Raw genomic sequence first — 15,589 nt, 5'->3', positions numbered from 1 at the left:
ATTCAGCTAATTACTAGAATGAAGTGTGCCAAATTACAGTTGTCAGAAAACTTTCAGGACGTTAATGCTCCCGGAACAGGGTTGGTAAGGCCTGGTCTATTCTAATGGAAACGTCTGTGTGCGAGTTGTCATTTGTTCTTCAAAAATATATTTTATGCTTTATTAGGTGTGTGTGGTGAAGAGTGCTTTTCACTGAAAGAGACAGATTTGAACAGACAATGCAGTAGTACATGTGCACCAGAGGCAGCGGCTCAGACCACCGGACAACCCTAGGACACACTCTTCTTCATGTTGATTCATACATCTTTGTTCGTGCATGTCTGTGTATGTCTGTGTGCTTGTTCACGCTCATCTGTATCCGCCTGACTCTGGGTGACAGTGAGTGAAAAAGGATTGGATGGCGGGATTAGCGGGTGTGGAGGGAACACTTTCTTCTGACCATTCCTCCAAATTTGGCCTTCAAAGGACCTTTCGGAGAGCCTCTGACCTTCTCTTAACTCTAGAACAGCCAATCATTTCAGACCAACAGTATCAGCCAGAGCCAAACCCCGTTTCTCGTCATTAGCATAGGAATCGTACCTATTAGCATACACATTCTCCTCCGCAGCATCACCATCCAGCCTGAGCATCAGTTCATCTATTGAGTCATTATCAAACGATATAGAATAGTCAAAAAAATTAACAATTACAATATTTGTTTGTTTTAAATGGTTAATGACTTTGAAAAAATACAAAATGTGTTGGTATTGAAGGTCGTATAATATGAAAAAATACCACTAAAAAAGAATACGAAGAACAATTATTTCTAAGAACACAGGCAATAGTATTTTAATTAGTTTTTTAGGCCCTATAAATGTACAAAATGAAAATTACACAACACTTCAATCATTCAAAATGATTTTCATTTTGATCTCATTTTGATGATGTACAACTTAAATAACAGACATTATCAACCAGTTTGCGACGATCAGAAGATATCCACATGAATACCCGTATGTAGGCTTGAAGCATGGTTGCTTGATAAACAAAACAATTTCAAAGAATGTATTACACAGGCTACAGCCTATTCAAATGAATAAAATTGTAGCCTCTCTTCATGTAAAAACATTACAGTGTATTATTCAATTACTTTTATTTGTAAATTTGATTAGCAGAGTAAAAGGATGATCAAAGGATGATTTACAATAGCCTACACTGTCACAGTGCCTCCTGTAATCACGCCTCCCTCTGGGGAAGCTCAACTACATTCCTCCCTGTCACCGGCCTATTAGCCACCACTGTCCATTCATGGAACACTCCAGAACCTCCACTATTACACACATCTGTTCCTCATCACATCACCCCAGACTTCCCATCATTACACACACCGGATCCTCACTACTACAGCCTATAACTGCCCTTGTGTTTGCCAGAGTCCTGGTGGAGTATTGTCTGCTAGTTGTCCATGTGTGTTTGTTGTTTTTCTCGCCTAGTGCCCTTCTTCCTTTGTATCAGTTCTAGCCGTTTCAGCCTTCATTGGCTGTATTACGCATTACGCTTTTCAGCTTAGTAAACCCTTTTTTAGTAAACCCTTGATTTTCAGCTTAGGAAACCCAGGCACTGTCCAGTGCCTAGGCTCCTTGGGTCCCACACTGTGACATACACTGATACATTTAAAAATGTTTTAATTCAATTAACATAGTAAAAGGATGATCAGAGTATAACTTACAGTAGTGTCTCGCAGTGGCATTTCATTTCATGAATAATTATTTAGTGTTTCGTGAATAATTATTTAGTATTTAGTTTTGTTTTAACGCAATACATTTGTAGAATCTTAATCTTCAATAAAAAAGCAGTGAAAATTCAAAGAGCAATGATAGGTTGTGTCTGCGATTTATTTCTCTTTCTCTCTGGTGATCGTTGGTAATAATTTTTTTATAAAACATCATTTTTTTATTTCTTTCATCACATTTCTAAAAAAGATAAAAGTAAAAAGATAATAGTCAACAAAACATTAGAATTTTAAACAAAACACAAACTCATTCATCCCTGGGGGAACACAGTGAACAGCTGGTCCATCTTAGTTACTAAGCATGCGGTTGTTCTAAGTCATGCAATCGCCAATGGGCATCTGCATTTAAATTCCTGATTAGTATGGCCAAGGGCCCTAAAGCCCCCCGCTTGTCTGTCAAGTAGACCAGGTGCTGTTTGCTATTACCATGGCTGGTCAGGGACTGTTAGCGATAGTTGTCAAAAGACCCGCATTTGTCTGCTCTATCCGGGATCTGAGAAATCAGGTCGACAATATTAGCACTGTCTGCCATCGTGTGAAGTTTCACCCGCGTACGACGCTAGCCTAGCCTACTACTGTATATGAATGAATGAACTAACTATCTAAAAAATATATATTAAACTTTGTAAAACTGAAACAAGGATTGTGGTGTAGCCTATAATTGTGTGAAATGTATGATGCAAATCGGCTAGCAATTTCGCCAAACAAATATCAAGAAATATTGCAGCAGTTTGTCTTTCGAATACACTTGTGAAATCCGCGATGGGACTGAGTGCGAAATAGCTTCAGTGACTTCTTATAGTACAAACCGCTGTCAGTCAAAAGGAGAGGCAGTTTGACAGATCGTCAGATCCTCCAATCATCACACGGAAGCCCGGAGTCTGGGCCAGCCCACTCCTCATTCACCCCCAGAGAGGCTGAGCATCCGTGGGCGGGACATAATCGCAGCATTTATCCAATCACAGTCTACTTTCGGAGCACTGAAAGAAACTGTTCTAAGCAGCCCCATTGAAGTCAATGGACGCTCGGCTTCAACAGGGAAATGCACTGTGACGCTGCAGGATTGTATGAGAAGAAAATCGAGTCAGCCGACCTGTAGCTGATTCTGGACTAACTAGTTTAAGAGATGAACGTGTTTTAACGCATTTTTTGTCAATAAAATGTTTACACAATAGTACATATTTGACCATTATGTTTTTTGACATTATAGGGGAAGCCGAGCTTCCCTTGCAGTCTTAAAGAAATCCCCACTGCTTTTTTCAGTTGGTAGTTGGCTACTGGTAAAAAAGTTTTGGTATTTGTTTCTTAAAAATAATATTGAGATTTACATTTTAGGTTGACATTTGATGAATGAGCCTACACAAGAAGATTAATCTCCTATTTGAAAATGGTAACGTGATACATATGTTGAATTGTCAAATAGCCTATATCGTTTGTATTATGTTTAAATAATAACCTAATTAAATTGTTGAATGGTCATGGAAATCGTCTTCTGTATTTCATCCGTAAATTCAAATTCAACCAAGACTATATCATCATTCATTTTGGGAGCATCGTGCATTCATCCATTGACGTCATGCGTTCAGTGAGGGGTGATTAATGCTATTTGGGCTGCCTGGGTACCAACGTTATGTGTCGTGGGATGTTGGCTGATTAAGCCGGAAAACAGGGCAAAAAAAACAGGTTAATAGTCTCTAAATAGTTTTCCATTTGTTTGTTTTATTTTAATTACAAACTCAAACGTCAATTCCCGTAGGCATTTGGTGGTCCTAGTGTTAACGTGAGACTTTAATCCGGTAGAGTTAGCATTGGCTACATGAAATCCCATGGAAAAAAGGCTCTATTTACATGCATGCATGTTTATGTGTACAGTGGGGAGAACAAGTATTTGATACAGTGCCGATATTGCAGGTTTTCCCACTTACAAAGCATGTAGAAGTCTGTAATTTTTATCATAGGTTCTCTTCAACTGTGAGTGACAAAAATCCAGAAAATCACATTGCATGATTTTTAAGTAATTAATTAGCATTTTTTTGCATGACATAAGTATTTGATACATCAGAAAAGCAGAACTTAATATCTGGTACAGAAACCTTTGTTTGCAATTACAGAGATCATATGTTTCCTGTAGTTCTTGACCAGGTTTGCACACACTGCAGCAGGGATTTTGACCCAGTCCTCCATACAGACCTTCTCAAGATCCTTCAGTTTTTGGGGCTGTCGCTGGGCAATACGGACTTTCAGCTCCCTCCAAAGCTTTTCTATTGGGTTCAGGTCTGGAGACTGGCTAGGCCACTCCAGGACCTTGAGATGCTCCTTACGCTTCTTACGGAGCCACTCCTTCGTTGCCCAGGCTGTGTGTTTCGGGTCGTTGTCATGCTGGAAGATCCAGCCATGAGCATCTTCAATGCTCTTACTGAGGGAAGTAGGTTGTTGGCCAAGATCTTGCAAGTGTGTGGACAGGTGTCTTTTATACAGGTAAAGAGTTCCAACAGGTGCAGTTAATACAGGTAATGAGTGGAGAACAGGAGGGCTTCTTAAAGAAAAACTAACAGGTCTGTGAGAGCCGGAATTCTTACTGGTTGGTAGGTGATCAAATACTTATGTCATGCAATAAAATGCAGATTAATTGTTTCAAAATCATACAATGAGATTTTCAGGATTTTTGTCCTATGTGTACCTATGATAAAAATTACAGACCTCTACGTGCTTTGTAAGTGGGAAAACCTGCAAAATCGGCAGTGTATCAAATACTTGTTCTCCCCACTGTATGTGAGAGAGACTAGATGAATATAAATTTGCTTGTTTGTGGACACATATATTACATTTGTATGTACAGTACATCTGCAAGCTTGTTTATCAGTTTGTAGCGTCTGAGACAGACAGAATATATATATACCAGCTAGTCTCTTCAAAATAACATATATTTACCCCCCATTGTTTCACTGCTGAAAACCTAAGTACTTCAAAGCAGTCCTGCACAAAGGAATAAACAAAACGTGTGCACTTGTTTCTTTTTAGGCATTGAGTGTGTGTATGTGTGTTTGTGTGTTTCTGTGTGTCAGCATGGGGTTAGGAAATAAGAGCAATGCTCCCACAGAACATTCTGAATTCTGCCACCCACTCACAGTTTCTGTAGGCAGATGAGATTTACTCTACTGGCGTGCACACACACACACACACACACACACACACACACACACACACACACACACACACACACACACACACAAAACAATACCGCATACTGCCTTTTATCGTAAGAGGATGTATGAAGCATCTACAACCATTAAAATGAAATATAAATGCAACAATTCATGCAGTCCAGTGATTGTACACTATGAGAGTGAGACCAAACTGGCCTTGTTAAGGGGTACAGATAACACACTCAGGATAAATGCATTTGTTATTAACCTTTTTGCATTACTGTACCCTTCAGTTTCGCCTGAGTACGTCCTCCAGGTTAACCAATCACTAGGCCTAGTTCCAAGTACAATTTTACAAAATGATGTAACTGATGTAACTATGGTTTCTCTTGGCCTATAGAAAATAGTCTATAGGCCAAGCGAAACTAGATAGCAATGTTCCGTTTCCATCTAACCAACACAAGCTAATCCTATGAGGCAGCCAGCTTTTAACAATTGGATTAAGCAGCCATTTTTGCTATTGGATTAAGCAGCCATCAGTTATCGCTTGCCTTCCTGACATCTAACTACTCACCGTCTTGTACTTTACAATGTACTCCACAATGGGCATTCCCCCATCATCCTGTTTCACCAGGCCCAGCCGGTAGGCCTTGCCCACTCCTCTCTGGCCATGCACAGCTGGGGGACTGGGCTCACGTATGGGAAGACTCTGGAAGGACTCTGTGTGGCTAAACTCGCCCTGGCCCTTCCCGTTGACCGCAGCCACTCGCACCTCGTATGTCGTGTTGGGCTCCAGGCCCGTCAGCAGTACTGTTGCTGAGAGGTTGAAAGATTAGAAAAGACAGACAGACAGACATACAGGAAAAAACATAGAAGTCAGATAGGGATACCGATGTAGAGAGGCACATTTCTGGGATTAGTCTCGTGAAAGTGAAACAGACCCCTGCGAGTGACAGCCCTGCCGCAGCACTTGTCTGACAGACGTCTCCCCCCTCCGACTCGTCTCTGCCGCATCCCACTAATCCACCCCAGCACCTCACTGCGCCACCTGGTAAACAAGCCGGCTTAGCAGACTAACAGCATCGCTACCAGTGCCAATATCCCTCCAATGAGGCGTGGTGGACACTAAAGTTAATTGCTAAGCACTGCCATGCACTAATGTGGAGGAGGTCAGGGGTGGTACAGCTAATGCTAATGCTAGCCCATTGTATCACATTGTCAATAGGTTGCCACAAATTTCCAGTCACTATCAGAGCCATTCTAACTCTGAGGATGGAACATATCATTGTGGGGCTTCGCAGGCTGATTAGTGGGCCTACGTGGATCGGATGAGTAATTCACTGCAGATGAGCTAGCTAGTGTACCTCCTTCCTGCCCTCCTTCCATTCATGGTCAGCGATAGTAGTGTTGTATTCTGGGGCTCTGAGTCAATATGTGGGAGTGCTGTTTGCGTGTATTCAGTTTGAAAGCAGCTGTAGCGCTCCATTGTTGATCCTCCGGGATTAGTAGATGGTAAATAATCAGCTTCAATATTTGGAGGGAGGAAAACAACGTCACTGTAACCTCTTATACACCTAATATCATCTCGTCCAGAGGGATTTCATTCATTATTTAGACAAAATGGAACCAGAACATGTCATGAACTATCATGGACGCAAAAAACATTAACTCATACAATAGCCCACCGCTCTCAAAATAACAATGCATGGATAAATCTGTAGAGCGCTGTGACATTTTTGCAGCAGTCAGCCAAAAATCACAGATTTCTATGTAAATTTGCAGTCTAATTTTTCAAAAGTAATTTACATAGCTTTCATGGTTCGTCACGCGGAAAGCCCAAAAGGACGTTCAATTCCGAGTTAGGCTTTTGCTGAACTTGGGTGAAGGTTGTTGTTTTGCAAGTTGCGCTGCTGTAAAAGTGTGCTAAGGGAAATGGCTGCTTTGCAATTGTATAATGGGGGATCTAAATACAAAATGAGCTATTTACAAAGCCTTGGGCTCTACCAGGGGTTTGATGAGACCTTTAGTTAGCACCAGTGCCATTCAGATGAACAAATTGTGCCAACTCATTATACACAAACCTGTTTTATAGTGCAAATGTGCATCATTACTATTAAGGCCCTGAAGTGGCTACGATGATTAAATTGAATGTCAATTTCCAACTGGTAATTAGTTGATTTCCCTATCTCAGTTAACGTGCTCACCTCGAGACTATGAAGGCGGTTAAACAGAATGCACTAACTGTAAGGCGCCGTGGATAAGAGCATCTGCTAAATGACTTGAATGGAAATGGGTGGAACACAAGAACTAACACAAATGAAGAATTCCTAAATCGTACACCACTGCACTGTTTTCATTCTCTTCGAACATTTCTGTTGGATAAATCTTTCTTTTGTCGCAATTGTTTCTTTTTCGATTTTCCCCTCTATCATCAAATTTTTTTGTCTTTATTTTCCCCTCTTTAACTTTCCATTTCTTTTCTCATTGCCTTTATATATCACTTTGCTCTCCCTCCATCCCTCAGTGCCTCACTACTGTTTAGTATTCGCAACGTTCCACCTCGCTATTGTAATTGACTCCAAAATGAGGGATATTAGCGATAAGCCCTTCAGGTTTGTCAGTCCTGCTTATCGTCTGAGCATTCGTCCTTCTGAGTTCCCTTTTTTTGAAGTCCATATCACGCGGTGCCTCAGAAATCAATTTGGAGTTGTGGAGCCAGAGCGGGAAGGAAAGAGAATGGGAAAGTCAGAGGCTGTTGCTTTTCAGCCATGCTGGCTAGCTTCTCCATTTCTCTGGCTCTCACTCGTTGTCTCTCTGTACTCTGTCCTCTCTCAATCCCTCCCCCTCCCTTCTACGGGCTCGGTGACCCGAGTGTAGGAGGCCCCCTGATCCTGTGGAGGCCGAGGCTCACAGCGGAACGATGGTTTTAAAGGATCACAGCTTGGATCAAGTGGCTACGGCTCCCTGGTCACGCTTGTTTGGCCGTTTCGCTGGGTTCGACGTGTGTGAGGATGGGAGCTAACGTGCGGAAACAAAGGTACCGTCAAGGATGAGGGGTGTTTGGCTGACATAGGTGGGGCAGAACCTTTCATTGAAAGACTGAGCCCTGGTTAGTCCCTGGTTAGAACACTTTTTTCTGTCTGAGTAAAAATGTGAAGTACATATTCATATGGCGCAGGTGACCATATAGAACGCCATCACCATGGATGATAAGGCTAATGATAATGATGATAATATGGCGATGATGTTAAAGAGCAAACTGGTGTTGAAGTTGCTGATGAAGATGATGACAATGAGAATGACATAATAACATGTCATAATGACCACAATTGTATTAATAAAGACCAAATTTGAAAACCATAATCCTATCCTATCCCTAACCTTAACCCTCATCCAAAACCTAACCTTAACATTACCCCATAACCCTTTATGTAAAACCAACTCTAACCGTAATCAGCAGAAAGTTTGACTGTCTGTGAGCAATTACAGAAAGACACCTGTACTCTGAAAATAAAGTGTGTCCGACAGGGGGAATCAAGGTGTCCAGCATGTGACTTACTTTGAACACCATGTGACTTGACGTCTCTCCAGTCCTGCGAGCCCACTTCCTTGTAGTTGACCAGGTAATGGCCGATGGGCACGCCGCCATGCGAGTCAGGCTTCATAAAGGTCACCGTGGCGCTGCGCTGCGACACAGCCGACAAGCGCACCGAGTACGGGTTTGAGGGCACGTCTAAAAGAGAGCAGAGAAATCAGGTGGCACACTAATACTCCAGCCCCCAAAGTGCCCTTGGTAACATGACGGCACGCTGACGTCTGTATTTGATTTGTTTGGAAATATGTTGTTGTTAACTGGTCGTTATGGGCAAATCAATTCCTGAGACAAAGATACAAAGATGTTGCCATGCCAACTCGGGCATCTTGGTTTTGGCGATGCAGAACGCTTTATGTTATCCCACACACAGTGTTCAGGCGTGGTTCAGAAAGCCAAGGCCATTATATTTATCAGCAGTCGACTCAATCCCGTTATCACACAAACACTTCCCTTTTATCTGGCTGAGCCACGGGGCTCGAGCGAACCAAAAGAAAGCGTTTCTGTCCTGCCGAGCCTCTCTTTCATAAGAGCAAGAATACATTATAGAAAGAGAAACCTTTCAACACGGTTGTGAGGAACACAAGGACCTGCATGCACAGACATGCACACACATAACCATATGGTGCAAACACACGCACATACACACACATAAACGCACAACACGCAGAAACTATATGAATAAAAGATTGAATTATGAAGCTCTGTGTACAAAGACAGATTTAACAATTGATTCTTAAACCCCAGCATATTTCTTCCAAACAACAGGTTGTCTAAGTTGTTAAAGGTGGACAGTTTGAATGTTTATCTAGCAACATATCTTCTACACATAAACAGTCTTTTCTTCCCCCTTGTTTCTATCTCCTCATATAATTATCATCTTAGCCATTTGGCTAGCATCATGGCTAATTCCGCCAGGTTGGCCTATGAGAAAAACTGGCAGGTAGTCATTTCAGACCACTGGTTCAAACTAGTGGTTTTAACAAACATTCATGAATATGGCATTGTGAATGCTTGCACAGTGGTTGCATGCCGTTGAAGCCTTCAGAGTAAATTCTTCTGTCGTTTACTACACAGCAAGCCAGATGCTTCATGTTCAGATTAAAAAGACTGTGTTTTAAGTTGACACAACCCCATAATGTCTTGAGCAATACATCACTTATAGCACCACAAAGTATCTTCAAGTGCTGGTTTAGAATCAGTTTTGCCTTGCGACTCAGAACTAAAAGTGGGTCTCTGATCCATTCAGCACTTGCAGGCGCTTTGTCAATACAGGCCCCAATCCTTTCTTAGCATTACAAATAATGCATGGATTCTGACCTATGATATGCCAGTCACCTGCATCAATAGCATTCATATTATAATCATATCTAAATCATATATAAACAGATGCATTAGGGTGGTGAGTCGGTTTCCATAGGAATATACTGATCATGAATCCAGTGCTGATGGCTGACAGTGTTGGCTCAAAGTCTTCTATCTAGAGTTATAACCCTAGAGCTGGCACTCTGTCTAATGATAAAATGTTAAAGGCGATTGGCTCTCAGCGTAAAATGAAGTGAAATGATGTGTGTGTGTGTGTGTGTTTTGGATCTGCCATTTCATTCAATTGATCCCCAATGCTCTGATTTAGTCTGATGACTTGTTATTCACCACGACACCCCATTGCAAAAGCGAGAGATCCAAATCTTAATTGAGCGCACAGCAAAGATTTCTTTACTCCATTGTGTGTGTGAGAGATTTTATAAGTTTATGCACATATAAACACAAAGTACATGCAAATCGAATGGCTTGCAAAAACTACACCTTAAGTCCTTAAAAGTATTCTTTGTGGAGACTGTGTGTTTGAAGTAATTGAAAATGCACTATAGAGAATTGAACTGCAGTATTGTATATAAGCCTGCATAATGTACCGTAATTTAAGGGGGTAATTTAGTAAACTGCTACAGTATGTTAAATCAGAAGGCACTACTTGAGATTAGGTTAGGCTAAATAGAGATTGGAGGGTGGTTAAGGGATTTACTGCCATGGCCAGTAAGAAGGTTATACACTAGCAAAGAGAGCAAGAGAGTTACAAACATTAGAATTATCCTCCTTGTGTTTCCAGTGGTGGCATCAGTCAAAAGTAAGATATTCGACTGGTCACCTAGGTAAATATTTGAGCAATTATGCCTCGCGGCTGATATGCACTGTGAACAATTTTGTATATCTATTGTAATATGTTTAAGTTCATCCATATTAGGCAAATTATTTTCCAGATTCAATCTGTATGATAACGAGAGAAAGTCCAATGTGCTATAATAAGGGGGTTCGGTGGGGGTTTGGTCATGGGGACTGTAATACACACCCGGAAGATCTACTTTATTAGGCCAGCACTTACCTGCCTGGGCCAAGATGAACTCCTGGTACTTTGCTCCAATGTTGTTCCGGGCCGTGCAGTTGTAGCGTCCGAAATCCCTGTCTGAAACCGGAGTAACCTATAAAGAGACAAACAGCTGAGTGAGCTTAGAGGAAGGAGCTTAATCACCATACAAACAACACTGCCAAACTAAAATATCAACAAAAGACCTCTGGGTTATGCTTTGCTTGCTCAACCAGAAATGCTGAAGCAAACAGAGGTCAAACCTGTCCAGATTGGAAAGGATGGAAAATAAAGACACTTTCAGACCGAATTATGTGTCTGATACTCAGAGGTTGGAAAATTGCAGACAGAGCTAAACATACATTCAGAACAATCTTCAATGGCCACTGGTGTGGGTGATATACATTGCCTTTGGTATTCAGGCCCTTTCACTATCTCAAAATGTTGTGGCGTTATAGACTTAATTCATAATTGATTAAAACATTTTCATCAATCAATACACAATGTCCTAAAAGGACTAAGAGAATGGCAGTTTCTACCATTCCTACTTGTAGAGCCTGTCAAGGTCTGTCAGATTGGATGAGCTGTGATGATGCACTGCAATCTTCAAGTTTCACCAAAGGTGTTCAATTGGGTTACAGTCCGGGCTTTTGACATGGCCAATTAAGGACATTCACATTTTTTTTCTAAATCCACTCCAGCTTGGACTTAGTTGTGTGTTTCAGGGTGTTGACATGCTGAAATATATTCGCCCCAGTCTGAGGTTCTGTGCACTCTGGATCAGGCTCTCTTGATAAGGAGCTTCCTATGTTTTTCTACATTCATCCTTCCTTCACTACTGACCAGGCTCACACTACCTACCAATGAGAACTATCCCCATAGATGTGTGTTTTTTTAAATCATGTCCAATCAATTGAATTTGCCCCATATAGAATCCAAACAATTTCTTGAGACAAACCCAAGGATCATCAAAGGACACATGATCCATCTGACTGATTGTCACGACAAATCGTCAGAATTTTAACTTTGCAACGCTTTTTGCTTTTAACTCAGTTCCAATAACATCAGAAAAAGGAGACTCACATATTAGTAGGGATTGACTGGAAGCTAAAGATGTTTTTTTAAAGCATTTATAGTTTTTTTATAATGGCGTCTATTCAGACGCAATGCACTCCCCAGGTCTCAATAGGGATTAATCAAGGTGTTTAACTTTCAAGGAACCAACATTTACCTTTTTGTATCCTTGTCTAGACGCTAATCCCCACAGCACATATAAACTTGGAATAACAACAATTTCAACTCAGCATTTAAGGAATATCATGTTATGGGACTGATCTTACTAGGTAAAGCATTCATCATCCTTTTATATTAGCAAATTGAGGTACTGCTTTCATGCCTGTTAGTCGCATAACGCAACTCTCCTGCTTCCTGCCTTTTGCCAGCCTTTCTTTCTTTTCCTACTTTTGAATGTTCTTTTAATCTTTTTTTAAATCTTTTACCTTTGTTTCATTTTTGTTCTATATTTGTTTTAACCAAATTTCACAATTGTGTGTAATTTTTAAAAGAGGACCTCAGCACAGTCTTTTGTTTTTTTCAGTGATTTTTTTCTGATGGAGGAGCTGAGACAGCTGTTGGAGGAACGGATAAACATATTTAGTCACCTGAGCTCTTCCGGTCAGACTGTGGGTCTTGTCCCGCAGGTGAATCAAGAAATGCTAATGCTAACATAGCACAACATGCTAACCTTAGGCTAGGGAGCTCTAAAGATTTCCCTATACTTGACAGAACGCTGTCAAAACTGGTGAATAGATCAGAGCAATTTCAGAGTGGGCGACTGAATTAGACAATAACACAGCTTGAAATACGTGTGATTGAACAATTCATTCACTCTGTAGCAGCTGCTCTAGGGCTTGAGCTAACAAACGCTAACGGACAGACACAGATTGGCATACAAGGGATTACTTCAAATCTAGACCACTCTGTCACGGACCTGGCTGACACTCTCCCCTGGACATGTGCTAATGCCACTGGATTAACCCGCAGAGGCTTTCAAACCAGCCTTCCCCAATGACACATCTTACTGGCACAGCACTGGGGCTAGACAGAAGGCATCAACTCCAGCAGGGACTTGGTCTGACGTCGTACGGCGCTGAGGCAAATCCAGCAGAAAATCTAATAAGAGAGCACCAACCCTCAATCCACCACCTGAACTCACACTGCAAAACTGGCATGATCCACTGACTCGGAATGTGTGTAAATGAACCTAGGGAAGCTAACCACAACACTAGCATTAGGGCAAACCAAAATCCAAGAAATAGCCCTAAAACCACTGATAGGACGAGGGAAAGAAGAAACTTAGCTAACTCCACATCTGATAAATCTGATACTACCTTGATTGGGGATGACATAACCAAGCATATCAGAACGGCAAAGACAGAAATCCTAACCATGGCTGACACATCAGTCAGAGAGTTAACAGAAATGTTGCCAGTTATTCTCTCTAAAAATCCAAGCAAAATGCAGATTATTATCCACACTGGGTCTTTTGACATTCTACAAAGGAAAACTGGCTCTGATATCCTGAAAAATGATTTTTCTACGCTACTGGAGAAAATAAACAACTTTCAAAAACATGTTTTCATCTCAGGCCTCATTCCAACCTTGGGGAAAGGAATTGAATCTTTTAGCAGACTCCTTGGGCTGAATACATGGCTGACATCGGCATGCCTCAACTACGGGGATAAGGTTTATTGACAATTTCAAAAAAATTTTAAACTGTAAAGACCGCTTTCGAACTGATTCAGTTCATCCAAACATCATGGGATGCCGGCTGCTTGGTGCCAACTTACGTCATGCTCTTGGAATGCCATGTCCAAACAAGATAAGCATGAAGGACAGTACTCATAGGCAGAGTATCCACCCCCCATCTCCTGACCCTCTAACTCAAATCTCCCAATGCTTTGAGAAGTTGTCCTTGTCCCAAACGGGGCACAACACCTCAATCACACCCACCCTCACCCCCTCTATCACACTCCCCCTCCCCCTCCATCACATTCACCAATCATGGAGCTAGTTCTAACCAAAGATAGCAGAGCTCATCTTTCCCTATGTCCCACTCCTCCCCTCCATTTAAAACAATTGCTCAGACAACTGCCACATCGTCAACAACCTCGTCCTTTATTTCCACAGAGCAAAGAATATACTCTGTGATGTGCTTCGGGTCCCTGCTATTGTCAAAATAGCAATGCTGACTGTTTTTAGTACAAGCTAGGACCCAATATCTATTCCTGTGTTGATTAGAAATAGAAGGAATGGTGCCCATGCAACTGATGACGTAAACTTGTCTAATCTGTTAACTGTGACACGTCAACCTACTAGTCCAGGAACCCCTATTATATCTATTAAGATGGCTTTATTTAATATCAGATCTCTCGCCAAAAAATCATTCTAGGTAAATTATTTCATAATATCCTACAACCTAGATTTTATGTTTCTCACTGAAACGTGGCTAACTGAAGATTGTAGTGCTATTATTCTTAATGAGACAGCACCTAATAAATTTGGCTATATGATTACATGTTGAAATAGTAGGAAAGGAGGTGTGGCTGCCCTATTCAAAGATACATTCCAGTGCAAAGAAAATACAATAGGTAATTTTATTTCTTCTGAATACCTCTGCTTTACATTGAACGGTACCCCCCACATTTATTTTTAACCAATAACACACATCCATGATATTCTGCAAATTGTATTGATGATTTTGCTGCACTACTCTCTGTTATATCAGATGATTAAAGGATTTTAACATCCATATCCTAGATAAAAATACGGACAATAATGCCAAATAACTTTTTCACTACTTGACACTTTTGATCTCACTCAACATGTGAAAGAGCATACTCACACTCAAGGCCACATTCTAGATCTGGTTATCTCTAAAAGTCTCGAAATTTCCTCTGTCATGGTTAAAGACTTGGCCCTGTCTGATAATTTCTGTGTCTTTTTTTAATCACTTATCACCCCAAATGTTCCAGTAAACTATGTTTCTGTTAAGAAAAGGTACTTTAATGAGAACACCAATGCTCAGTTTATGGAAGCCTTAACTATCTCTCCAACAAAAAGTGCTGAGTCAGTTAATCTACTCCTTGATAATTTTAATAACAAAATATTGAATGTCATGGATCGTGTTGCACTGGGAAAGGTAAAGAAAACTATGATCAAACAGAAAACACCATGGAGAACCAACATGATGGTAAGCGCCCTGAAAAGAGAATGTAGGAAAGCAGAATGTAAGTGGAGGAAAACTAAACTTCAAATTTATTATGACATCTATAAACAAAGCCTTGGTAGCTTCAACAATGAGGAGCCAGACAGCAACATTTATCAGGAATGATCAACAAGATTATCAATAATACCTGCAATCTATTTGTCATGGTCGACAAGCTTACAAACCCAATAAAGCAGATAGCATCAGAACTCATGTCCACTGTGAAATGTAATGAATTTGCATGTTTCTTTAGTGAAAAAATTATAAGTTTTAGACGGAACATCAGAACTACACAGTCTAACAAGAACTTATTATGTTGCAATTCAATACAATTGGTCAGAAATCCCTGGAAGAAACAGTTCGACATCTTAAAGCTTCTACATGTTGTTTCGACACACTGCCATCAGACTTTAATAATAAAAAAAAAGTATTCTATAACAATGGACCTACA

General features: G+C 40.9%; 1 protein-coding gene across 7 annotated transcripts in view; it reads right to left on the bottom strand.

The window, feature by feature from the left end:
* LOC105019665 (neural cell adhesion molecule 2) overlaps positions 1 to 15,589 on the bottom strand; it is a 436,025-nt gene that overhangs the window by 38,098 nt on the left and 382,338 nt on the right. For all 7 annotated transcript variants that reach the window (XM_020042073.2, XM_020042077.2, XM_020042074.2 and 4 more), the window contains exons 11-13: positions 10,890 to 10,986; positions 8,477 to 8,650; positions 5,492 to 5,733 (exon numbers count right to left, since the gene is read on the bottom strand). In XM_020042073.2, coding sequence (XP_019897632.1) covers positions 5,492 to 5,733; positions 8,477 to 8,650; positions 10,890 to 10,986 — 513 coding nt within the window. The remainder of the gene's footprint in view (positions 1 to 5,491; positions 5,734 to 8,476; positions 8,651 to 10,889; positions 10,987 to 15,589) is intronic.

The sequence above is a fragment of the Esox lucius genome, chromosome 22 (genome assembly GCF_011004845.1).
Source record: "Esox lucius isolate fEsoLuc1 chromosome 22, fEsoLuc1.pri, whole genome shotgun sequence".
NCBI lineage: Eukaryota > Metazoa > Chordata > Actinopteri > Esociformes > Esocidae > Esox > Esox lucius.
This window is presented reverse-complemented; position numbering and strand designations above follow the sequence as displayed.